Here is a 24,068-nt window from a genome sequence, read left to right on the forward strand (position 1 = left end):
CTAAGAGTCGGACACGACTGAGTGACTTCACTTTCACTTTTCACTTTCATGCATTGGAGAAGGAAATGGCAACCCGCTCCAGTGTTCTTGCCTGGAGAATCCCAGGGACGGGGGAGCCTGATGGGCTGCCGTCTGTGGGGTTGAACAGAGTCGGACATGACTGAAGCGACTTAGCAGCAGCAGCAGCCAGGTATCTCTTGACGTCCTAGTTCTACATTCCAATCCCCTATGATGGAAAGGGCATCTCTTTGTGGTGTTAGTTCTAGAAGGTCTCGTAGGTCTTTATAGAACAGGTCAACTTCGGCTTCTTTGGCATCGGTGGTTGGGGAAGAGACTTGGATTGCTGTGATGTTGAATGGTTTGCTTTGAAAACAAACTGAGATCATTCTGTCCTTTTTGAGATTGCACCCAAGCACTGCATTTCAGACTCTTATTGACTGTGAGAGCTACTGCTTTCTTCTAAGGGATCCTTTCCCACAGTAATAGATAGAATGGTCATCTGAATTAAATTCACCCATTCCTGTCCATTTTAGTTCACTGATACCTAAGATGTTGATGTTCACTCTTAACACACCTCCTGTCTGACCACTTCCAATTTATCTTGATTCATGGACCTAACTTTCCCGGTTCCTACGCAACGCTGTTCTTTACAGCATCAGACTTTACTTTCATCACCAGACACATCCACAACTGAGCATCGTTTCCACTTTGGCCCAGAGGCTTCCTTCCTTCTGGAGCTATCAGTAACTGCCCTTCACTCTTCTCCAGTAGCGTGGTGGACACCTTCCCATCTGGGGGCTCATCTTCTGGTGGTACAGTTTTTGCTTTTTCATACTATGCATAGGCTTCTCGCGAGAAGAATGCTGGAGTGGTTTACCGTTCCTTTGTCCAGTGGACCTTGTTTTGTCAGAACTCTTCACTGTGACCCGTCTGTCTTGGGTGGCCCTGAATGGCATAGCTTGAGTTACGCAAGCTCCTTCACCACACAAAGGCTGCAATGGCAGACCACCAGGGAAATCCTGCAAAAGTTTTAATTAATCAAAGTGGTCTGTGTTTTAAACCTTCTGAGTTCAATGATTTATCCACTCCTAGATTGTAAGAGTATTCCCCATGATTGTTCTTATGGTTCCTTTTATTTTTAAATATTGGTATAAAAACATAAGGACTTCCTTGATAGCTCAGTTGGTAAAGAATCCACCTGCAATGCAGGAGGCCCTGGTTCGATTCCTGGGTCGGGCAGATCCGCTGGAGAAGGGATAGGCCACCCACTCCAGCATTCTTGGGGCTCCTTTGTGGCTTAACTGGTAAAGAATCCTCCTGCAATGGGGGAGACCTGGGTTCGATCCCTGGGTTGGGAAGATCCCCAGGAGAAGGGAAGGGCTACCCCCTCCAGTATTCTGGCCTGGAGAATTCCACAGACTGTATAGTCCGTGGGTTCGCAAAGAGTCGGACATGACTGAGCAACTTTCATGACGATGATAAAAACATAAAGTGCTCACCTGGAGATACACAGCTTCTCAGATGAGTACACTGTGTAACTGTCTCACCAAGCGAGACCAAGGAGATTTCATTTTTGTATTTATACTTCTGCTTTGGTGAGTTTTAGGTTAACATGCAATGTGAGGTAAGGATATAGATTTCTTTTCCTTAAATGACAAATCAGGGGTCCCAACACCTACATTCAGACAGCGTGTTAATAGACTCCTGTGACCTGCTTTTCCTCACTCCACCTTTTTGGGGGGCTGAGTCCTCTCAGAATCTGATGAGAATTCTGGATTTCTCTTTAGAAGAATACACAGGTGCATAAAGTTTTCGGTTAGAAACTCATGGGTTTAATTTCTTGTGTTGCAGGAAATTCGTGTTTTTCAACATACCTCAGATCCAGTACAAGAACCCCTGGGTGCAGATCATGCTGTTTAAGAACATGACGCCGACCCCTTTCCTGCGGTTCTACCTGGGTGAGTGTCCCGGCTGTCTGGCGCGGGTTGGAAAAGAATTTCCAGACACAGAGCATTTCAGAAAGGAGTGAGTTTATTAAGAGCAAAGGGCAAACACAGCGGGCCAGCACCTGACAGGCCAGGGAGGGCCCACGCTTTCGGGGGTCAGTAGCGTTTTTATCATCTAAAGACAAAATTCCTGCTGGAAGGGTGGCGTTAGGTGCTTGGTTAGGGCCCTAGAGGGTGAGCACTGGAGTGGGCACTTTGGCCTAACCTGGGGTCAGGAAGCCTGCTCGGTGCTGACCGGGGGCGCTTTGGGGACGGTGACCGTGGGGCGCAGTCATTCCGGAGGTGATCTTGGTGCTGGGCTCCACTTGTGGGGCCATGGCTTAGGGCCCCACAGTGAGCACGCGGCCCTCGGCCGTGGCCCAGGTCTGCCGTTCCCGCGAGCTCCTCCCGTGCGGCCGTCGCTGGGCCCTGAGAGGGCAGCACTGGGTCCGTCACCTTGGCTTCTGCACCTGGTGCCCGGCCGCCACCAAGATCTCTCTGCCCGCAGCCCCCACCCCCGCCAGACTCACTGCTGTCGCCCCACATCTCCTCCAGGCCCGCATCATACGGGCCCGTCTCTGCAGATCCCCCTGCCCCACGTGCTTCGGTGCCTTTGCTCATGTCAGGCCCTCTGCTGGAAGTCCCCTACTTTTCTTGGCTAAATTAGAAAATAAATCCTTTGAGAGTCAGCTTGGGTACCAACTCCCCCAGGAAGCCTCCCTGCACCTTAGATGGGTCTCCCAGGGTGTGTCCCTCAGCACTGGCTGTGTTCTCTTGAACTGTGTGTGTCCCCTTTCTGGATCATACACACTTTCGCGATGCTCTCCTGTCCTCTTGAGGCACAAATTGTGAAGATTCCTTTCAACTGGGCTCAGTCCCTGGAAGTCAGAGCCAGTGTTTTAGCCTGGCTCTCTCCTCAATCATTCTGATCAAGTATTGTTCCTACTTCCGTATTTCTAGCGGAAGGTGAAATATCTGCCTTTCGCGGTTATGAGAATCAAGTGAAGTGTAGATTGGGAAATGCATCAGGAAACAAATCGATGATGTGCTTTCATTCATTCAACAAATATGTATCAGGTTCAACAGGGACTCTTCTGGGTGCTTGGGGTATCAGGGAGCCATAAGGACAAAGATATCTAGTCGTGTAGAGATGATATTCCAGCAGGAGGAGATAGAATGAACCGGAAACTCAGTAACATGGTTTGTTAGACGATGAGTGCAGTGGGAAAAAAGAAAACCAGAGCAAGGTAGAACTGAGGAGCGTGGTGGTAGTTTGGCAATTCTATGTTTGTATTTGTGTTGTTGTTTTAAAAACCTAACTTTATTGCGGGATAATTTACCCATAATGCACAGGTCTTTTGTGCACAGAGGGGTGAGCTCTGATGGACGTGAAGGGCCCGTGTCACCGTTCCCCAGTGAAGACAGGACATCTCTCGTACTCCAGGAAGCCCCCCAGGACATCCCCCAGGACTGAGTCTTTCCAGTCCCAGCAGAGGCAACCACTATGAGCAGCTCTTCCGTTTGGGTGTGTGTATGTGGCTGAACTGCATGGCCTGTAGGATTTGGTTCCCCAGCCAGGGGTCGAACCCTGGCCCTCAGCAGGGAAAGCACTGAATCCTAAGTACCGACCACCAGGGAATTCCTGCTGTCGGCACTTCTTTCACCATAGATGAATTATTTGTTTATTCATTTCTGGCTGCGCTGAGGCTTCACTGCTTTGCATGGGCTTTTCTCGAGTTGAGGTGAGCGGGCACTTTTTGTTGCGGGGCCTGGGCAACTAGTTGCTCTGAGTAAGGTGTGTGCTCTTCCCAGACCAGGGATTGAACTGTGTCCCCGGCACTGGCAGGCGGATTCTCATCCTCTGCACCACCAGGGGTGCCCAAGACTACCTCGTTTTGCTTCTTTCAGGACTTAATCTAGAGTCTCACAGTATATACTCCTCTGTGTCTGGTTTTCACTTGTGGTGTTGAGAGTCGCCCACGTTGTGCGTATCCGTAGCTCACTCATTTTTACTACTGATCAGTGTGATGAACATTTGGGTGTTTGACAGATACCCAGACAGAGTTACAGGTGTGAGATTTCTGGAGGGCAGGGCAGCAGGCAGGGAAAGCCTTCAGATGGTACGGCAGGGCTGACGTCCCCGGAAGGAGGCCTGGATAGGAGTTGCCCCAGATGGAGGTGCAGCGCTGGGAACCGGGGGGCTGGCCAGCAGGCAGTGCTGCAGAAGCGGCAGGTCCTGGACCGAGGCCACGGGCGCCGGGCTTGGCTCTGCTGCCGGGTGGGGGGTGTCCTCGCTCTAGGGGGCTGCGAGCAGCCTCCTCTGTGGACCTAGGTGCTCAGTGCTCCTGGGCACAGGCTCAGGCTGGGCTTGTCCACAGAGTAGACGCACAGCGTCCTTAGAAGCCGCCAGACAGGCCTCCAAGGTGACCCTGCCGTTCAGCCTGCAGTGCGCAGGGTGAGGGTCCTGCTGGCCCCCAGCCTCAGCCCGGCCGCTCCCGTTGCTCGTATGCATTTCCTGTGTCCACGGGCTTGGGGCCTGAAAGCCACGCAGAGTCCTTACCTGAGAGATCCGTAGGCCTCGGGCCCAGCAGGGCGTACACTCAGGCTGTCAGCAGAGCCTCTGCTCCTGGAGGCCCTGGGCGGAAGCGTTCCCGGGCCGCCTCCAGCTTGTCAAGGCCGTGCCGCCCTCGGCTCCGGGTCTCCCTCTGTCCTTGGGCGCTGCCTTGGCGGCCGGCTGTCTCTCCGTCCCGCGTGCCTCTGACCACCGCGTGGGAGGCTCTCCAGCTCTAAGGACTGTGGAAAGTGGAGGCGCCAGCTTGCCCGGGAGACTCTCCCGATTTCTGGGTCCTTGAGTTTAATCGCCTCTGCAGAGGCGCCCTGGCCCCATCAGGCGTCATTCACAGGCTCTGTGGGAGCCCTTCCTCTCGCCACGCGAGTGTCTTCAGGGTCAGCCAGCCCCGCGGTGGCGTGTCTCCTGGACCTCTGGGTCTGCATTTCCCTGTCTTTCCATGCGCGCACTGGCCATTCATTTCTTTCTTTTCTGAAGAGTCTGCTTGGATCTTGTGTCTGTCTGAAAATTTGAAGGTGAGGCTCTTTTCTGGGTGAGTTGCTGGCATATTCTGCACTCGCTCCCTTTGTCAGATGATGTATTGTGAATATTTCCTGTCTGTGGCGGGCTTTTCATTTTCTTAACGGTGTCTTTTGAAGAGCAGAAGTTTTCATTTTGATGAATTTCAGCTTCTCAGCTGTTTTCTTTTTTCTAGTACTTTCTGTGTCCTAGCCAAGAAATCTCTCTTCCTCAAAGGCATAAAGGTTTGTCTCCTTTAAAATGGGGAAAGCCTCGGATTTTACATTCACGTCTGTGATCTAGGTATTTGTGTGTTAAGTGAGATAAAGATTGAGGTTTATTTTTGATTGTTTTTGATTTGGGATATTCAGCTCTTGTAGCATCATTTGTTGAAAGGTAGTCACTTCTCTTGTGAAATTTGTTTGACGTCTCTGTCAAAAAAAAAAATATTGACCGTGAATGGATAAACAAAATGCATATATTCATTCAGTGGGCTATTATTCGGTCACGAAAAGGACTGAAGTACCAACATAGGCTTCAATATGGGTGAATCTTGTAAGCACGCCAACAGAAAGAAGACAGGCGTGGAAGGCGTGTGTGCCTCCAGCTGTGTGAGGCGCACGAGCAAACCCACGGGACAGGAGGTGGTTGTCTGGGGCTGGGGTGCTGTGGGGAGGAGGAAGGGACAGCTTCATGGGTACAAGGGGTCTGTTTGGGGTCACGGGAAAGTGCTGGAGCCTCAGTAGCGGTGATGCTGCACAATAGTGGGAGTGCTAACACCTGCCAGATTGCACTTTAAGATGGTTGCATGGGCGCTCCTGACTGTCCAGCGGTTAGGACTCCACGCTGTCCCTGCCAAAGGCCTGGGTTCAGTCCCTGTTTGGGGAACTAAGATCTTGCAGACACAAGGCCAAAACCAAATAAACCTGAAGTATAGTTGATGTACAGTAGTGTAAGTCACAGGTGTACAGAATAGTCACAGTTGTGAAGGTTCTATGCAGTTTATAATGGTGAAACAACTGGCTGTGTGCCCCTGGTGTGCATCTTGGTAGGTTATTTTCGTGCAATGCTTTGCATCTCACGCACTCTGCCCCTTGCCGCCCCTCTGTCCGTCCTGCTCCCTTCTGCTAAGCACTGCTCTGTTCTCTGTGTCTGTGAGTCTTCTTTGTTGTGCTTACCAGTCTGTTGTACTTTTCAGATGCCACAAGCGAGTGAGAGCGCACAGTATTTGTCTTTGTCTGACTCATCTCACTTCCATTGTTGTTCATTCGCTAAGTCGTGTCCAGCGTTTTGGGACCCCGCGGACGGCAGCATGGCAGACTTCCCTGGGCCTCACTGTCTCCCAGAGTTTGCTCAGGCTTATGCCTGTTGAGTCAGTGATGCCATCTAACCATCTCATCGTCTGTCGTCCCCTTTTCCTCTTGCTCTCAATGTTCCCCAGCATCAGGGTCTTTTCCTGTGAGTCAGTTCTTTGCATCAGGTGGCCAAAGTATTGGAGCTTTAACTTCAGCATCAGGCCTTCCAATGAATATTCAGGACTGATCTCCTTTAGGATGGACTGGTTGGATCTCCTTGCAGTCCGAGGGACTCTCAAGAGTCTTCTCCAGCACCTCAGTTCCAAAGAATCCGTTCCTCGGTGCTCGGTCTTCTTTATGGTCCAGCTCTCACGTCTGTACATGACTACTGGAAAAACCATAGCTCTGACTATGTGGACCTTTTTTGGCAAAGTGATGTCTCTGCTTTTTAATATGCTGTCTAGGTGTGTCATAGCTTCCCTTCCAAGGAGCAAGTGTCTTTTAATTCCAGGGCTGCAGTCACCGTCCACACCTTGATTTTGGAGCCAAGAAAATAAAGTCTGTCACTTTCTATTGTTTCCCCATCTGTTTGCCATGAAGTGATGAGACTGGATGCTGTGATGTTAGTTTTCTGAATGTTGAGTTTTAAGCCAGCTTTTTCACTCTCCTCTTTCACCTTTATCAAGAGGCTCTTTAATTCCTCTTTGCTTTCTGCCATTTGGGTGGTGTCATCTGCATACTGTTATTTCTCCTGGCTTGATGAACAAATCTTAATTCCAGCTTGTGATTGATCTAGCCCAGGATTTCATATGATATACTCTTCATATAAGTTAAATAAGAAAGGGTGACAATATACAGCCTAGACGTACTCCTTTCCCAATTTTGAACCGGTCCATTCCATGTCCAGTTCTAACTGTTGCTTCTTATCCTGCATACAGGTTTCTCAGGAGGCAGGTAAGGTGGTCTGGTATTCCCATCTCTTTCAGAATTTTCCAGTTTGTTGTGATCCACACAGTCAAAGGCTTTAGCATAGTCAACGAAGCAGAAGTAGATGGTTTGTTTGTTTTTTTAATTCTCTTGCTTTCTCTATGATCCAACCTATGTCGGCCATTTGGTCTCTGCTTCCTCTTCCTTTTCTAAATCTAGCTTGTACATCTTGGTTCACAGCTTGAAGTTCTTGGTTCACATACTGTTGAACCCTAGCTGGAATGATTTTGAGCATTGCCTTGCTAGCGTGTGAAATGAGCACGATTGTACAGTAGTTGAACATTCTTTAGCTTTATCCTTCTTTGGGATTGGAATGGAGACTGGGATCTTCCAGTCGTGTGGCCACTGCTGAGTCTCACAGATTTGGTGGCATGCTAATGCAGCACTTTCACAGCATCGTCGTCTTAAATAGCTTGGTTAGAATCCCATCGCCTCCACTGGCTTTGTGTGACGCTACCTAAGGCCCACTTGACTTCACAGTCCAGAATGTCTGACTCTAGGTGAGTGATCACGCCATCGTGCTTATCTGGGTCATTAAGACCTGTTTTGTTCAGTTCCTCTCTGTATTTCTGCCACCTCTTCTTTATCTCTTCTGCTTCTGTTAGGTCTTTACAGTTTCTCTCCTTTATTGTGCCCATTTTTGCATGAAACGTTGCCTTGCTATCTTCAATTTTCTTGGAGATCTCATCTTTTCCTTTCTATTGTTTTTGTCTATTTCTTCGCATTTTCACTTAAAAAGGCTTTCTTATCTCCCCTTGGTATTTTTTTTTGAACTCTGCATTCAGTTGGGTATGGCGTTCCCTATCTCCTTTGCCTTTTGCTTCTCTTTTCTCAGCTATTTGTATGGTCTCAGACAACCGCTTTGCCTTCTTGCATTTCTTTTTCTTGGGGATGTGTTTGATCGCTACCTCCTTGTACAGTGTTACGAGCCTCCATTCATAGTCCTACAAGATCTAATCCCTTGAATCTGTTCGTCACCTCCAGTCTAGAAGCATAAGGGAAACCATACGGGCTTAGGTTATACCCAAATGGTCTAGTGGCTTTTCCCTGCTGTCTTCACTTTGAGTCTGAATTTTGCAATAAGGAGTTCATGATTCGAGCCACAGTCAGCTCCCGCTCTTCTTTTTGCTGACTGTGTAGAGCTTCTCCATCTTTGGCTGCAAAGAATAGAATCAGTCTGGTTTCTGTATTTGACCAGCTGGTGATACATCACCAGATGTAGAGCTGTCTCTCCCATCCATGTTGCTGCAAATCGCAGAAAAAAATTTCTATGGCTAAGTAATATCCCATTGTGTGTGTGTGTGTGTGTGTGTGTGTGTGTGTGCATGCACGCACAGCGCAGCTGACCCCCTTCATCTGTTGATTTATGCTTCCACATCTTGACAATTGTATTAAATAATGCTGCTCCAAATATTGGGGTGCATGTATCTTTCTAAAATAAGTGTTGTTTTTTCAGATGTATACCCAAGAGTGGACTTGCTGGGTTATGTGGTAGTTCTGTGTTTGGTTTTTTGAGAAACTTCTGTACCGTTTTCCACAGTAGCTGCACCAGTTTACATTCAGCATGTGGACAGAGGGGCCTGGCGGGCTGTCGTCCATGGGGTCTCAAGAGCCAGACAGTGTAGCGACTAAACAACAGCACGGTGCAGCGGCGCCACTTCCTCCCATCCTTGCCAGCCCCTGTGCGTGGGGTCTCTGGTGATAGCCATTCTGACAAATGGGAGGTGATAGCTTAATCGTGATTCTGATCTGCGTTTCTCTGGAGATGGTCTTAGAATCTTTCTGTGCCTGTTGGTCATTTGCATTTCCTTTGGGAAAGATGTCAGTTCTTCTGCCCATTTTTTTTCAGCTTTTATTTTTGATACCTAGTTGTGTGAGCCATTTATGTATTTAAATTAACGCCTTATCGTATCATTTACCATTATTTCCCCCCACATCATAGGTTGTCTTTTTGTTTTCTGGTTTGCTGTGTCTGAAGCTTTTAAGTGTAACTGGGTCCCATCTGTTCAGTTCAGTTGCTCAGGCGTGTCTGACTCTTTGCAACCCCATGGACGGCTGCACGCCAGGCTTCCTTGTCCATCACCAACTCCCGGAGCTTGCTCAGACTCATGTGTCTTTAGTTTTTAAACAAGTATTTATGTATTTGGCTTCCCTGGTGGCTCAGAAGGTAAAGCGTCTGCCTGCAATGCGGGAGACCTGGATTCGATTCCTGGGTCGGGAAGATCCCCTGGAGAAGGAAATGGCAATCCACTCCAGCTCTCTTGCCTGGAAAATCCCATGGACGGAGGAGCCTGATGGGCTACAGTCCATGGGGTCGCGATCCCTCTCCCGTATGTGTTTGCTACATCAGGTCTTGGCCGCAGCTCGCGGGCTCTCTAGCTGTGGTGCACGCGCTTAGTTGTTCCGCGGCGTGTGGGAGGGATCTTAGGTCCTCAGCCAGGGATCAGACCCACGGCCCCTGACTTGCAAGGCAGATTCTTAACCCCTGGACCACCAAGGAGGTTCCCCGTTTGTTTATTTTTGCTTTGGTTTAGGAGACAGATCAAAAAAGTAATTGCTGAGATTTCATGTTTACCTTCTTTTAGGAACTCTGTGGTAGCTGGTCTTTGATCCATATTGAGTTTATCTGTGTAGATGGTGTTAGAAGACGTTCTAATTTTTTTACCTGTCGCTCTCCAGTTTTCTTAGCACCGCTCACTGAAGGGAGTGTCTTTTCTCCATTGTATATTTTGCCTCCTTGGTGGTAATTTGTGCAGGTGTATTTCCGGTGTCGCTTTTGTGTTCCATTGATTTGTGTCTGTGTTTGTGCCAACATCTTGCAGTGTGGAATACTGCAGCTTTCTGCTGTAGTCTCAAGTCAGAGAGCGTGATTCCTTGAGCTGGTTTTCTTTAAGACTGCTTTGGCTTTTGGAGTTTCTGAACTCGCCATCCTCTCTAACTGCTCTGTGTGTGTCCTCATGCTAACACACACTGTATTGGTTTTTGTCGATTGAAAATATGTGTCAAGATAGGTAGTGTGCATCCAGCTTTGTCCTTCCACCCTTTCTTTCCCCTCAAGATTAAAGTTGGCCCTTGTAGGTTCTTTGCATTTCTGTATTAACTGTAAAATTTGCTTACCAGTTTCTAGGGGAAGAAAAGCTTGCTGGGATTTTGATCAGAATTAATAGTAATTTAAATTACTTAATTAAATATCAATTTAATAGTCTTGAGTATGTTTTCTGTCCATTTACAGTAGTTTCAGTTTCATTTTCCGGTTCTTTGGTTAAAGCATCAAACAGCTGTATACAAGTGCTGCTGATTTGATACGTGGGTCTAGTGTCTTGTAACCCTGATAATTCACATTTCTAGTAGTTTTTATTTGCTAAATTCCTTAAGATTTTCTACATACACAATCATCCCTTCTACAAAGTGAGTTTTACTTCTTTCCCATCTTTTTTGTGTGTCCTCATTCCCTTGTCTGACATGGCTGTAATATTTTTTTGCATTTTTACCAGTAATTCACGAAAGTTTTGAGTGTTACTCTGCATCCTAACACTTGGTATTGTGTTTTTTTTTTTTAAAATTAGCCACTTAATATCTCACTGATTTTATTTTGTATTTTTCTAGTGACTGATGATTCTGGGTATCTTTTCATGTGCTTATCATCCATTTTTGTTGTTAAATGTTTATTCAGGTATTTAGCCCATTTTTCCTTTGGATTGTTTGTAAGAGTTCTTTAGGCAGAAAACAGGTCTTTTATCAGATGTTCTTCTTTCTCATGGAGTTGTCTTGCCCTCTTTGCTGAAAAGAAGTTGACCGTAAATGTAATGTTTATTTCTGGACTCAGTTGGGTTCCATTTCTGCAGTCTGTTCTTGTGCTTATACCACGCTGACTTGATTGTGTAGCCTATGGGGGGTATGTGTGTGTGTACACTCAGTCATGTCTCTTTGGGACCCTAGGGACTGTGTAGCCCACCGAGCTCCTCTGCCCATGGAACTTCCCAGGCAACAAGACTGGAGCATTTCCTATTCAAGGGGATATTCCTGACCTAGGAATCGAACCCCCATCTCCTGCGTTGGCAGGAGAATTCTTTACCACTACACCACCTGGCAATTACTGTAGCCTGCAGTAAAACGGAAACTGGAAAGTGAAATGTTTTCCTATTTTTGGGTTGGTCAAAGTTGTTTTGGCTATTTTGGGTCCTTTGCGTGAATTTAAAGCTAAGGTTTTCAGTTTCTACAATAACATCTGCTAGGATTTGGAGAGTGAATCCATAGACCGGTTTGGCTAGGACTGCCATCTTAATATTAAATCTTTCTATCCATGAACGTGGACGTTGTTTCCTTTAGAACAGAATGGATGCTTTTGTACATACCTGGTACTACAGAAATGCAGAAGGGCTGCATTGTGGGTTATGTAAACGCCTGCTTTACTGCTAGAACTCTCCGCTGAACGCACACCCGCCGCCCAGCGCCGGTGGACACTGAGCGGGGTCCTGCTGCCCTCTCAGCCCTCTCCCCCCTTTCCTTCCCTTCCTGCTCCAGATTCTGGGGAGCAAGTGCTCGTGGACGTGGAGACCAAGAGCAACAAGGAGATCACGGAGCACGTCAAGAAGATCCTGGGGAAGAGCGAGTGAGTCGCTGGGCTGGACTTGGAGGGGCGCAGGCGTCCCTAGCCCGGAGGTCGGGTGGACGGAGGAGACAGGCGGTCGGGAGGGGTGCCGAGGGGGCGGCCGGAGGCCCTTCCTCCTGGGTGCACAGGGGGCTGAGAAGCTTCTGGGACCCCTGCCCTGGTGGCTGCGACCGTGTCCCTCGTTGGGCCTCAGGTGGGCCCTAGTGGGGAGCAGCCCCAGGCCTGCTGTGCCGTGTCCCTTTTGTTCCAAGAGTGGAGTGAGGGACGGGGGAAGAGCTGTCCTGAGGCGGCGCACGGGGCACCGAGCCCCCTTTGTCCCGGCGGCAGCCTTCCTGTGCGCCCTCCTCCGCGGCGCCCACCCCTCCTGCGCTCTGCTCTCCGCAGGGAGACCCTCCGGAGGGAGCGGCAGGAGCGCGAGCAGCTCTCCCACCCGGCGCACTTCGGGCCCCGGAAGTACTGCCTGCGGGAGTGCATCTGCGAGGTGGAGGGCCAGGTGCCCTGCCCGGCCGTGGTGCCGCTGCCCAGGGAGATGACCGGCAAGTTCCAGGCCGCCCTGAGGGCCGGCGCCCAGGACTGAGGCCCCGAGAGCCCCGCTTCTTTGCCCCGAGAGACTGACGACCGCTTTGCAATAAAAGGGTCCCCTTTACGCACGTGTGTGGAAGCATATTGGGGGTGGGGGGGGCTGCAGCCAAGCTGCTCAGTGAACACCCTGCGCCATCACGGCCGTGCGTGAAGGCCGCGCCGCTGAGCAGCGCCGTGTGACCCCGTCCGCTGGGCCTTCGGCGGGGACGGGGCTTCAGGGCCGGGAAGGGGCCAGACCGCCGCCTGGAGACGCGCGTCTGGGTCCCGCGGCCACCGCGGTGGGGAGCCTGTGCACTGACGCCCCCTGCCCGCCGGGCCCCCGCGGAGCAGCGCCGCCGAGTCTCGTGTTGGTTTCAGGCCGCAGGAGATGGTACCTGGGCTGACCCCGAGCGCGCCCCGTGAGCTGTTGCGCATAAACGCTGCAGATTGATCTCACTGTAATACAAGCTTGGCGCTCTTCCCACCTGATGCTCGGGTGATGGTTTAGTGTGATTTTGTACCAAATCCGCATTCAGGGTGATGGTCTGAATATGCGGGTTGGGAGGGAGGTGGGCCTGCGGGTCGAAGGAGGAATGCGCAGGCTCTGCAGGCTGATGACTGGGGCGGCGTCCCTGAAATGTGGAGGGAAGCGCCTGTCCCGCGTTCTGCCGCCTCCCCGGGTGGGGTCTCGGCCCCGCCCTGCTTCTGACACCACACCCGCTGAGGGCCTTTCCTCTGGCCGGCTAGGCTTGTCAGAGTGGGTGCCCTTCCAGACTGTCTCCAGAACGCAGTGAGACAGCCTCACGGAAACAGCCTTTCCCGCCATGGCCACGGGGGCGCCCTAATACGGCTGCTAAGTAGGAGGATCACCCGAAACCAAGGTAGGTGCGGGCCCCTCTCTGGAGAAGGATGTCCAGCCGCGCCGGCAGCTGTTTCGTCGGCAGCAGGCTGCATCCGCACTGCCCGGGGCACTGCTCTCTCCTCGTTTCCTACTTTAAATAGGGACAGAAAGATGGGTTTAAAATTTGCAGAAATTGGAAGCGATGATAGAGAAGATTGCTATGAGGATCTTATAATGGAACTACTTTCATTTGCATAAGCACTGTTCACTGGACGGTTTTTGGCCTTGTTCTACTGAAGTAACCCATTTGAGTTTCACTTTGACTTCTACTTGGCAAAGCCATTTAAAGCTGCCAGTGGTTTCTGCCACGAGTCAGACTGGACCTCAGCATCCTCACCTGTAAAACAAGCCATCAGAAGACACAACGAGGGTTTTTTTTTTACCCCCTGGATAGCAGAGACCCTTCCAGGAAGCCTGGCTCTGTGCGTCTGTGCATCCAGCCGCACAGGCTGTGTTCTCCAGAAAGGTCTGCGTGGCTTTTGGAAGATGCAGAGGAGACAGTCTCGCCAGTGCTTCCCTTGAAGGTACTTACAGCCCAGCAGACCCTCGAGCACGGAAGGGTGAGAGCTGTACGGCTCTGGCAACCAGGTGCCTCTCTGCCACCTACTGGGCTTCAGGGTTACTGATGTTATTACCATTATGAGGAGAAATGAAGAGCAGGATGTACGTTACTAGTTTTTAATTCACTTTTAATAGTATAAACCTCATTTAGGTAGTAGTATTAAGCCACAACAATAATGCCACACTGAAACAGCATTTAATAAAATGCATAAAGCTAATTCATGCACTGCAATACTCTATATACAAACACAACAATGCAAATTCTTCTTCAAGACTGAAGACATTGATTAGATATAAAATTCAGTTTAAAAAGAACATGCTGTTTTTTAAATGCCATCACGTAAACAAAGCTGATTTCAAGCTACAGCTTTCAACAGATTTTAAACCTAGAATTAAAATGTGATGGCATAAACAATATAATCTATATTGTGAAGGGCAGAGGCTACAGAAACGGTCCCAAGAAAGTAACACGCAAATTTTCCTTTAACACACTTCTTTTAAAAGGGTTGGTAATGCAGGTACATTTTAACAGCTCTGAACTACAGGTAAAAACTATGGTTTGTACTATGAAAAATGTGCAGCTTTCAGATATAAAACTAGTTGAACACTGGCTCACAAGATAACTGGGAGAACAGAGAGACTGTAGAAAAATACTCGAGCTCTTGAGTTGTGTGTGGCAGCAGCATTGGAGTCCGTGAGTGCTCTGGTTGTTAAATAATTGATGACACAGTTTTCTAAAGAAAAGCCATGTTTTATATATTTCCAAATGTTATCCAAGTGTTAAGCTTTATCACAGTCTGTCAATTGATAAAGATTGCTGAGCCTTTTTTCCTAGCATATCTCAGACATTCCTCACCCCTAAAATACTCTTAAAACTGAGAGTTTATTCCTAGACTAGTTAAATAGCCCCGAGGAGAACTTCTGAAGATTCATTTAGAGACTGCTAAGCTTCCACTTGTATTTCGCCTGGAGAGCCCCCTTCTCTAGTGTGATTGTCACGACAGGTGGGGACGTGGGAGCGGGACGAGGCCTCTGGAGTAGCGGGAGCTCTCACATCAAAGCCGCGGGACGCTGAAGGCTGCACACCCCCCGTCTCACAAAGGCACCGAGGACTCTGGTCTCAACGAGCTATTTTCAAACACTTCAATTTTTTTTTTTTTTAAAGTAACCTGTGGTGTCTCTGAGTTTTCATACTTATCCAGTGATTTCTTTCCACAGGCCAGTTTTCAACCTCCCCACCATTCAGGTCTCCTGCTAAAGCTGCGTGAGCAACTACTGCTGGGCCCTGGTTCCCGAGTGCGGTGTCTCAGCTTAAAGCTCGATTAACGGGGAGAGTTCATCGGAACAGACCTGCACAAGGACAGTTTGGCATCTATAGTGTTAAGGTATATATCTGTACCGGAATGCAAGTTTTATCTGAAATTTTAAAATTCCAGAATCATAATTTATAGAAAGGAATAAGGGCAGTGAATTTTATTCACATGCTACAGGTAGAGAAATAAAAGACCTGTAATTTATATGCCATAGGAGTTAGCTCAGCATTCATGCTGACTTTTAAGGAATACTTGTTTTGCAGCTGTGGTGGAGAGAGGGTCATAGGGAGACTCACTGTCCGCTGAGTCCCGGAGCACGTGTGGGCTGTTTCTACCACACTGGGAGTCACGGCCCACCACGCAGTCTGTTCTCGGTCTTGGACTGAGGCCATAAATAGATGTATAGCAACTAGGTTAAAGATCCCCACCTCGTTTTGGGCATTGGGATAAACGAATGTCTTCCAGCTTCCTGGCCCTGGTGGAGGGCAGGGCCGTTCCCAGCCAGGCTCACCCCAAGGAAAGTGTCAGCAAATCCATCCTGCTGACGGACCAGGAAACACGCATGTCAATGACTGTAGCCACTCTCTCATAGATTCTCTGTAAGACGCAAGGGAAGTCTGGCTATGTGGCTGTATACATAATATACACCTATGTACACAATGCTATATACACTGTACATACAGAGAAGGTATAAACACACGTACATTCAGTCAGTCATACAAGCCTATAAATCTGTACACGCATAACGCCAGTGAAGGGACCCCAGGGCTGGACACACAGAAGTGCCTGCTAGTAGGAGGCACAGGTGAGGAAGCCCAGGACCCTGTGTACAAAAGACTCAGACCACTCTCTTGTGAGGAGAGGCTGACTCTCCAAACTGACATCAAAGTTAAGACGTTTTCAAAGAGTCACACAATCAGTGGAGAAGGGAAGTGGGACCCTGGAGGATGTGGGTGGCTGTCCTGCCTTTTTGGGCCTTCCCAGGTTTGGAGGGCAGCAGCCTCCAGGGTAAAGATGTGCACATCAGAAGATGCCACCTTCCTTGGCCTAGACTCAGGGGAGCTGAAATGTCACCTATAGCCCCACCGCACATAAGGCCACTTCCCCTGGAAAATGGGCAGGATGCTCTTAGGCTCTCATCTCTCCTCAGGCCCTGGAATTTGGGTCCCCAGCCAAAGGCTGCCTGTCAGGCCGAGGGCAGGGTGGAAGCAAGAGTGCTCTGCTAGGCGTTCCCCCGAAGGGCCAGGATAAAGCCCTAGATACTGCAAGAGCCCAGCGAGTATCTGGCTCTGCCAGCACGACCCTCGCCAGAGTCGACGTTTAATACTGACGGACGGGCGATCACACAACACCCAAGAGTGACTGCACAGAGACCAGATCCAAAAACCCAGACAACAGAAGGGCCCTGACCACAGCCTCCTGGCAGAGGGTAGGAAATAAATAATGTAGACCCCTCCCCCCCAAAACCACACCCTTCCTTAAAAATACTTTCCAGGAATACCTTGGAAAATACCTGCTTGAGTAATTTGGTCTTTCCCTATGTCATCTTGTTATGTTACATGTAATGAACTCCACACATTTCCACATGTAACTGTCCCCACTATCTGAGATGCCCCTGGAGCAGAGCCCTCGTCCCCTCTGCTCTGCGGCGGGGCCACCAGAAGGCAGGTGTGAATGGGCTGCCAAGAACCCCAATCCTGCCTTGTTTCACTCAGATGCAGAGGGCGCGCTCTCTTCCCTGAATCAGTCTCACAAAGTATTAACAGGTGAAGAGCCCTATGAAAGTTGAGGCTTAAGTATTTACTTCCAGTCTCTCTAAATAATTTTTGACTTTGGGCTCCTCTTAATTTGACAGGAGAGGGATGGGCCTGCTGTCTAAAGGTTTGAAGTGATTTAGGAGCGGTGAGAATTCAGATAGCGTGGAGCCGAGTTTTAAGGAAAAGACCACTTCAAAGTAAGGCCAAGGCGATCTGGGACACCAAAGAGAGAGTGTTCAGAGCCCAGAATGGTCCACTGGAGTCAGCCATCAGCGGCGTGGGGGACTGGGGTGCAGAACATGGTTAGAATCGGCGATTCTCCCAGGGCGTCCTGTGGGCGAGGGGCATGTGCCTATCCCAGCATTCACTGTCTGTCCGCCTGTCTCAACAGCACCTTGGCCCAGGTCTTGGCTAGGCTGCCCTGATACTTAAGGCCACCTGAATGTGAAGGCCTCACAGAGACAGGATGATGCCCCAGAGAGCAGGCCAGTGTTGACCTTCCCACCATCACCGAGAGCTCAGACCTAGAAGAGGTGACGCAAGAGGACGCGTGTGCCCAGGGAGCTGCTACAGGACCCTCGGACGCGCTCACACCAAAAGATCAGGACAGATGTGCGCCCCACCATCCATGTAAGATGTGCACAAACACTTCAGGTGCCTCTGCAAAAACCCCTCCCAAGCAGAAATGACAGACCCACCCTGCTCACTCTCTTGGCCAGTGTCCTAGCTTAATTTTGAAACTTAAGTCACTCTGAAGTTAGAAAACCAAAATGGTAAGCTGGCAATATTAAATCCTTTCCATCATTTTACAATGGGTACTACAGTTTCTCTAAGACTTGCTTCAAAGCGTGAACAGTAAACTCTAATGAGATACGAACGGGAATATCTCTAAGTTGGAGATACTGTTCCCTTAATTCCCACTAATGACTCTTAAGTGCTCCCGACAGTAATGGGGTGCCATCTGGTTCTGCCTCGAGCCCATGCAGTGGCCTGGCACCCAGCTTCCCTCCCCGGCGTCACGCCTCCCTGCTGCTCGTCTGCCTTGGGCCTAGGAGGAACCATCTGATCCAAAGGTTTCAGAGCTGCAAACCTGGCCACGCTGTACGTAACCTGGGCCACACACAGTGCGGACACCTGAGGCAGCCTTGCTGTGCTTCCCAGTAGAAACCTGCTGCTTGCTGACAACCGGGGGCATCTGTGAGCACTTTTCTCTAGTAAACTTCCCAATAACTGCATTCTGTTTTAATAAAACGATGGTCACTAAGATGGCTTTGGGGTTAAAGGTTGTTTTGAAGGAGAAGGCAGCCTGCCTTTTCATCCATCGTCTAAAACACTCCAGGGGTCATCTGTGGACTCAGCCCCGGGGGACCCCAGTGTGCCGCACCAGGAGCATCGAGAAGCCCACCGCCTGAGGTGGTGCTGGGCCTGGAGACGCTGAGAGCCGTGCAGCGTGGCTCCACCGCGGCTGCTGCCTGGCCAGGCGTGGGGCGTGCACTGCGGAGACAACAGCCCTCCCACCCTCCCCCGAAGACGTGCGGCGGGAGGTCCCGACAAGGGTTCAGAAGGCCCACCTTGCACTTGCTGGGCAGACCACTCCATCTGCCGTGGGGGCGGAGGTGATGCAGCGCTGTTTTTTGGTTGCCGTGGGAATTGGTTGAATCCAGTTCTGAGAACCAGTCACAGAGGAGCCTGCGGAGGCCCATCACAGACTAGGGAAGCCAGTCAGCATCCGCTCAGGCTGAGGAAGCTTCACGTTCAGACCAGCATGCGTGGGGCCCCGCACTGCCACCTCCTTCACGCCTGGGGCTCGGCCGACAGCAGCAGCGCATGCGCGCAGTCAGGAAGGACGCCTCGCTCCCTGAGCAAGTGATTGTCTCCTGTACCCTACTGCATTTTCATAGAAACCATCAGCATTTCAGCAAAAGACAGACACAGTTTTCCATCTGCCCTGCACATTGGCAAGGAGTTGCTAACATTATACATTGATAGGAAGTGCTTAGAAAGTGCTAGTATTATTACCCTGGTCATTAGTAGCTATCCCAAGGACATTTTAATATATACACACATACCGTTCTCTTAGGTTCTTTTAGTTTTAATACTAGTCTCTGACATTATAAAACTTTGCTTTTGTTTTTTGCCCTTTGAGAATTTCTGGATACAAACTGAGTTAAAAGATTGTTTAAAAATCTGTTGCTTCATCAAAAGGCATTAAAACATTTCTTATGGCAGGAGAGAATCCTACTGGTCTCTTAGTGGCTACTGTCTGGGACTAACAGATAAGGAGAAGCCAGGTGGGAACAGCTGACATACTGGAGTATTTGCACATACCACACCACCACTACTCTACTGTCTGTGTCGGGGCGGTCCCGGCGGGGCGGGCTGTGCGCTATAGGCTGGCTCCGGTGATCTGGCCGTTATACTCCGCTGTCTCCATCTTGAGGATGTACGGGATGATGCTGTCTATCGAAACATTGCCAATGAGGCCAGTAAAAAACAGCTCTTCCGTTATGCTGGAACTCATCAGCCTGAGTGCCGGCAGGCGGACGAGAATGCGGGCCAACCTGTAAGAGGGGGGTCGTTAGAGGGGCGGGGTCGTGGCACTCCAGGCTTCACACGGACAGGGCCCATCTGCAGCCCTCGGGAGCGAACCAGACCGCCAGTATCCGCTCGTGCTTTCCTGATTTCAGTAGTCGCTCTTGTAGGAATTTATCGTGAGTGCAATGATGATGTACAGATGTGTTCCCTTCGTTGTTTATAACAACTCTCCCCAACCCCACCAAAAAGAAAAACCTGGCAACCTGTTTAACGGAAGGTAGGTTAAACTAACCTGTCTAATCACTACACACATTAAGGAGGAGAATCAAAGTCTATACTCGCTGATAAGAATTCCATGACACACAGCTGAATAAAACCAGCAGGATGTGCACCAGCAGGAGTAACGTGGATGTGTGTGTGAATGAAGTGCTCAGAAGGTCACCAAAATGCTGACTGCTGACCTCTGGGTACTGGGATTTTAAGTGATTTTATCAACTGAAACTGCTGCGATGCTGCTCTAACTTCCAGTGTTCTTCAGCACTGTAATTAAAAGGAAAGCAGCATGATGTTCATTCTGAAGGAGCCCTAGGAAGGCGCGCCACGGCCCTGTCCTGCAGCTCCCTGGGCGTCATCGGAAGCCTCCCCTGGGTGGGCCAGGCCACCGGCAGCGCCTGGAGGGGTGGCGCTGGGCCCCTATGAACTGGACCCTGTACCACAGGGCCCTTTCATCAGGAGGGAAATCGTGGCGAAGCTGCGGCATCTCCTCAGCCACGGAAAATGACTTAAAGAATATATACATACTTGCTGAATATTAAGTGAAAAATATGCTAGTAGAAAATGAATCTTGCTTTGGCAAAAGCTGTGTCTGGCCATGGTAGCGTGCCTAAAGCAGGAGCAGGCTCTCTGCCAGCCAGGCTGGGCACAGGTCTCTCTGGCCCAAACGTGATAAACTTGCACTTGAATAAAGGAATTTTTAAAATATCAATTTACGCGGGGAGTGGATTATTACTTTCTACAACCCAGTCGTGTTTTGTAGGGGTCGGATTTGGCTTGTGTCAGTGGGCTCTTCTGTCAAGCGCTCTAGCTAGCACTGTTTCCTCAGTAGGTGGGGAGCCAGGGGCAGAGCCGCTGACTCTTCTGGACTGGGGGGTGGTCTCTGTGAGAACTCATGTCTCACGCACTGTTAGCCCCAAACGAGAGGACGACTCCCAACCCCTTGAACTAGAGGAGCGACCCCAGGTCTTGCCCACAGCCACCCAGCGACACTGGGACGACCTGGGCTTCCTGATCCTCCGCACTCCCCCGTCACCGAGAAAACGCAAGAATTAAAGTGTGATCACACGGAGGCTCTACCGGGCTGCCAGAAGTGGAAGGCCAGCGTAACTGATATCTGCAGCTAGCTCCAGCCTCGCCCCCGTCTTGCCCGTGTGCCTCACCGGTAGGTGTCTTCCGAGTAGGTTTTCTGAACATAGTCCTGCAACTCCATCTGCGCCTTTTCTTGGAATTTTTCAATCTGGCTTGTGCTGGTCAAACCCGGATGATCTGAAGGAAGAAAAGTACCGCAAATTGCCCCTCTGTATTTCAAAAGCCTCATGTGTAGACTTCTCAGTACATATTTTTAATCATACTTCTGACAAACTTCTCAAGTGCAACAGACTGAGCTCTGGGGGCTGGTCTAGGTCAGAGACTGCTGCTAGAACACGGGTCCCTCCTCTGCTCTGCTGGGACCTGCAGGTTCCCAGCGGGGCCTGGCCCCGAGTGGTCACACCAGCCTCCGCAGTCCCACTGGGGTTGGCTCTAACCCTGGGGCTTCCTACTTACTCTAGGAAACACATACATGCAGAATCAGGAGTCACCATCTGCTTTCTAGACATGTCATCACGTAGTGTCTCCCGTCCTGTCAGCTATTTTCTCGTTCCTGAGTAGGAGGCTGGGAGGTGTGGGGTGGAGAGATTACGCTGGGTCCATCTTAACCCAGTCGGCTCTCAGGAGGCTCGAACGGCCGCAGGGCAGTGAGCGAGACTGCCCGCGGCCACTCTTCCTCTTGCCCCCAGCCCTGCTGCCTCTTCGCCGGCTGTGACTAGGCCTTTCGGCGTGCCCTGCAGCTGCTGGGCAGGGTCAGTCTGCTGGAGTATGTGCTAACGTCCCTAAACCTTGGCGGAGAGCAAGACCCAGCAGAGGGCAGTGGGCGGGGCCTAGCTGTCCTTTGGTAGCTACAGGGGATTGGCTCTGGGACCCCCACACAGATCACTTGTCCTTTACGTTGAACGTGCATGTAACCTACACGTCTGTCCGTACACTTTTAAATCCCCTCTATATTACTTTTAAACTCCTGGAACATTTTTTTCCTTGCGTTTTTTTTTTTCTTTTGCCACACAGAATGTAGGAACTTAATTCCCCAACCAGGGACTGAAACTGGCCACCCTGCGCTGGAAGTTTGGCGTCTCAACCACTGGACGGCCAGGGGTGGCCCTTGAGTATTTCTGATTCACGGCTGGCTGAACCCAATGCAGGACCCGTGGATACGAAAGGCTAAATGCACACTCAGTTTTGTAAGCTGTGGTCTCATTTGGCCAATGGCATACAAATGATCCTATTTATTAGGATTCAAATGACATCTATTGAACACATGCAGTTACTACAACACTGGGACTCTAAAAACAACTGTCCTGTTCATGTTAGCAGTTGGCAAAGCACACGTGCTGTGGGAACAGCCAGGCACGCAGCGTGGGGCTCCACACTGCTGACAGCGTGCCAACATGCGCGTGTGCAGAACTATCAGTAGCACAGGGGGGGCCCCGCCGCGAGTGACCACTGCATATCTTACCGGGGCTAAAGAGAACTATAGCTTTAAGGTATGCATACTCATAGCCATCTATATCCAGTCTCGCCATACTGTTACAGAACTCCTGGAGCTTCCAGATGTGCTCCATGACTTGCTTTATCCGGTCTCCAGAAAGTTTATCTAGAAATCAACACAGACATCCTCTGAGAAAGGCTGTTGAGAACAGTAAACGAGCTAGTTTCTTGGAGGGACACAGATTGGGAAAAAAGGAGAGAATTTCACTTTTAAATGAAAACCCAGTTATCTCAAGAGCCCCATTTTCCCACTGCAGGTGAAGTGGCTCTAGGCACCCACACCCGCTCCGCTGTGTGACCCCCGGCCCTGGACAGCGACTCCCTGGGTGGCCCTGTGGCCCGCACCTGCTGAGGCCCACACGCCAGATCCCATCAAGATCAGTTCTTTCTAAGTCTCCGCAGGCACTGATAAACATCTGCCAACCTGAACACCCTGGCCTTTTCTAGTTGCTACGACAGTTTTATTTACTGTTTGATTTTGTCTTCTTGACAGTATCTTGCTGAAAGTAGTGTGATGTTCAGTTAGAAATAAAACTAAAGCTCATTTGTGAACAAATCTAAAACTCAATAAAATGTTACAGATTATAAAAGTTACCTTTATGTAACTTCTGAAGGAAGTAACTAGAAACACAAAGGTGTGACTAGGTGCCTCCAACATCGGCACACCCAATGAGAAGGGTGGCCGGCTCCAGCTCGGCGGCAGGTTGTAACGCGCAGGGTCAGCCTGGACCCTGGGCGGTGTGGGCACCCAACAGTCTTCAGGCTGCCGTGGGCACACAGCACGCAGGGACCACACAGGCTGCTTCCCATCCTGACACGGCCCTGACCTCACACTGCGCCATGCGTCCACCCATGCCCCGCACGGGGGGCCGTGGACCCGGGCCTGTGCCCTAGGGCCCAGCCCTCCCTGGGACCTGGACTCCTACATGCAACCCTGAGGAACAGTGTCTAATCCACAGGGTCCTGAGGGTTTGTGAGCTGCAGGAAAGGGTAACCTGTCCCTGAGGATGAAGACAGAGATGGTGACTACTCTGAAAACAGTACAGAATGTCTGCATCAGAACTCGGCACCTTTCCCCTTTCATCTTCATTACAGGAAAAGCAGCAGCCGGGTAGGAGTTCGGACACTACAACCGGTGGTGGCGTGAACTCCCCTCAGCCCGGGGCGGCGCTGGGACAGGCTGGCCCTACCTTCCTGGATGCTGTTCTGCAGGTGGTTGACGATGGCAGCCAGGATGGTGGAGAGGCTCATGACCTGGGCGCACTGGGCCAGGCCGAGGGTGAAGAGCTCATTCCAGCAGGCCCGCACCAGGCTGGTGTTGCAGTCCTGCCTGGGGACACGGAGGCGGGCTGGGTGTGGGGCTGCTGCCCCTGCCTCAAGCCCCGCACACCCCACCCAAGTCCCGTCGGTGTGTGTGTGCCAGAGGCCTCTGGAGGGCTCAGGCCTGCTCTCCACACGACTGCCTCGCCTGAAGGCCCTCTGAGGACAGACCACTCTCTCAGCAGCCCTGGGTGGGGCTGGCCCCAGCAACGAAGGGGAGCTCCCAAGGCTAGAGACGTGTCGCCGCCCAGGGAGGGGTGGGTCTCCACTCAGGACAGCACGGGTGAGGCCCCCTGAGACCGTCTGTCATCTCAG

General features: G+C 50.5%; 2 protein-coding genes and 1 long non-coding RNA gene across 4 annotated transcripts in view; 2 read left to right on the top strand and 1 right to left on the bottom strand.

Annotated features, from left to right (window-relative positions):
• The window catches only part of MRPS25 (mitochondrial ribosomal protein S25), a 51,951-nt gene extending 39,385 nt beyond the window's left edge, over positions 1-12,566 (top strand). The window contains exons 2-4 of the mRNA XM_068982801.1: positions 1,852-1,958; positions 11,859-11,946; positions 12,331-12,566. Coding sequence (XP_068838902.1) covers positions 1,852-1,958; positions 11,859-11,946; positions 12,331-12,523 — 388 coding nt within the window. The 3' untranslated portion in view covers positions 12,524-12,566. The remainder of the gene's footprint in view (positions 1-1,851; positions 1,959-11,858; positions 11,947-12,330) is intronic.
• Positions 12,567-13,073: 507 nt separating this feature from the next.
• Positions 13,074-20,492, top strand: LOC138087855 (uncharacterized). 2 transcript variants are annotated; one of them, XR_011145489.1, is made up of 4 exons: positions 13,074-15,354; positions 16,433-16,711; positions 17,138-17,341; positions 17,431-20,492. It is a non-coding gene; the product is annotated as an uncharacterized lncRNA (long non-coding RNA). The 2 variants fall into 2 exon arrangements; XR_011145490.1 differs by lacking the exon at positions 16,433-16,711.
• Positions 19,151-24,068, bottom strand: part of NR2C2 (nuclear receptor subfamily 2 group C member 2) — a 110,242-nt gene continuing 105,324 nt past the window's right edge. Inside the window, exons 11-14 of the mRNA XM_068983182.1 lie at positions 23,624-23,763; positions 22,402-22,539; positions 21,011-21,116; positions 19,151-19,600 (exon numbers count right to left, since the gene is read on the bottom strand). Of these exons, the coding sequence (XP_068839283.1) occupies positions 19,426-19,600; positions 21,011-21,116; positions 22,402-22,539; positions 23,624-23,763 (559 nt within the window). The 3' untranslated portion in view covers positions 19,151-19,425. The remainder of the gene's footprint in view (positions 19,601-21,010; positions 21,117-22,401; positions 22,540-23,623; positions 23,764-24,068) is intronic.

This window comes from Capricornis sumatraensis, chromosome 10 (assembly GCF_032405125.1).
Source record: "Capricornis sumatraensis isolate serow.1 chromosome 10, serow.2, whole genome shotgun sequence".
NCBI classification, from domain to species: domain Eukaryota; kingdom Metazoa; phylum Chordata; class Mammalia; order Artiodactyla; family Bovidae; genus Capricornis; species Capricornis sumatraensis.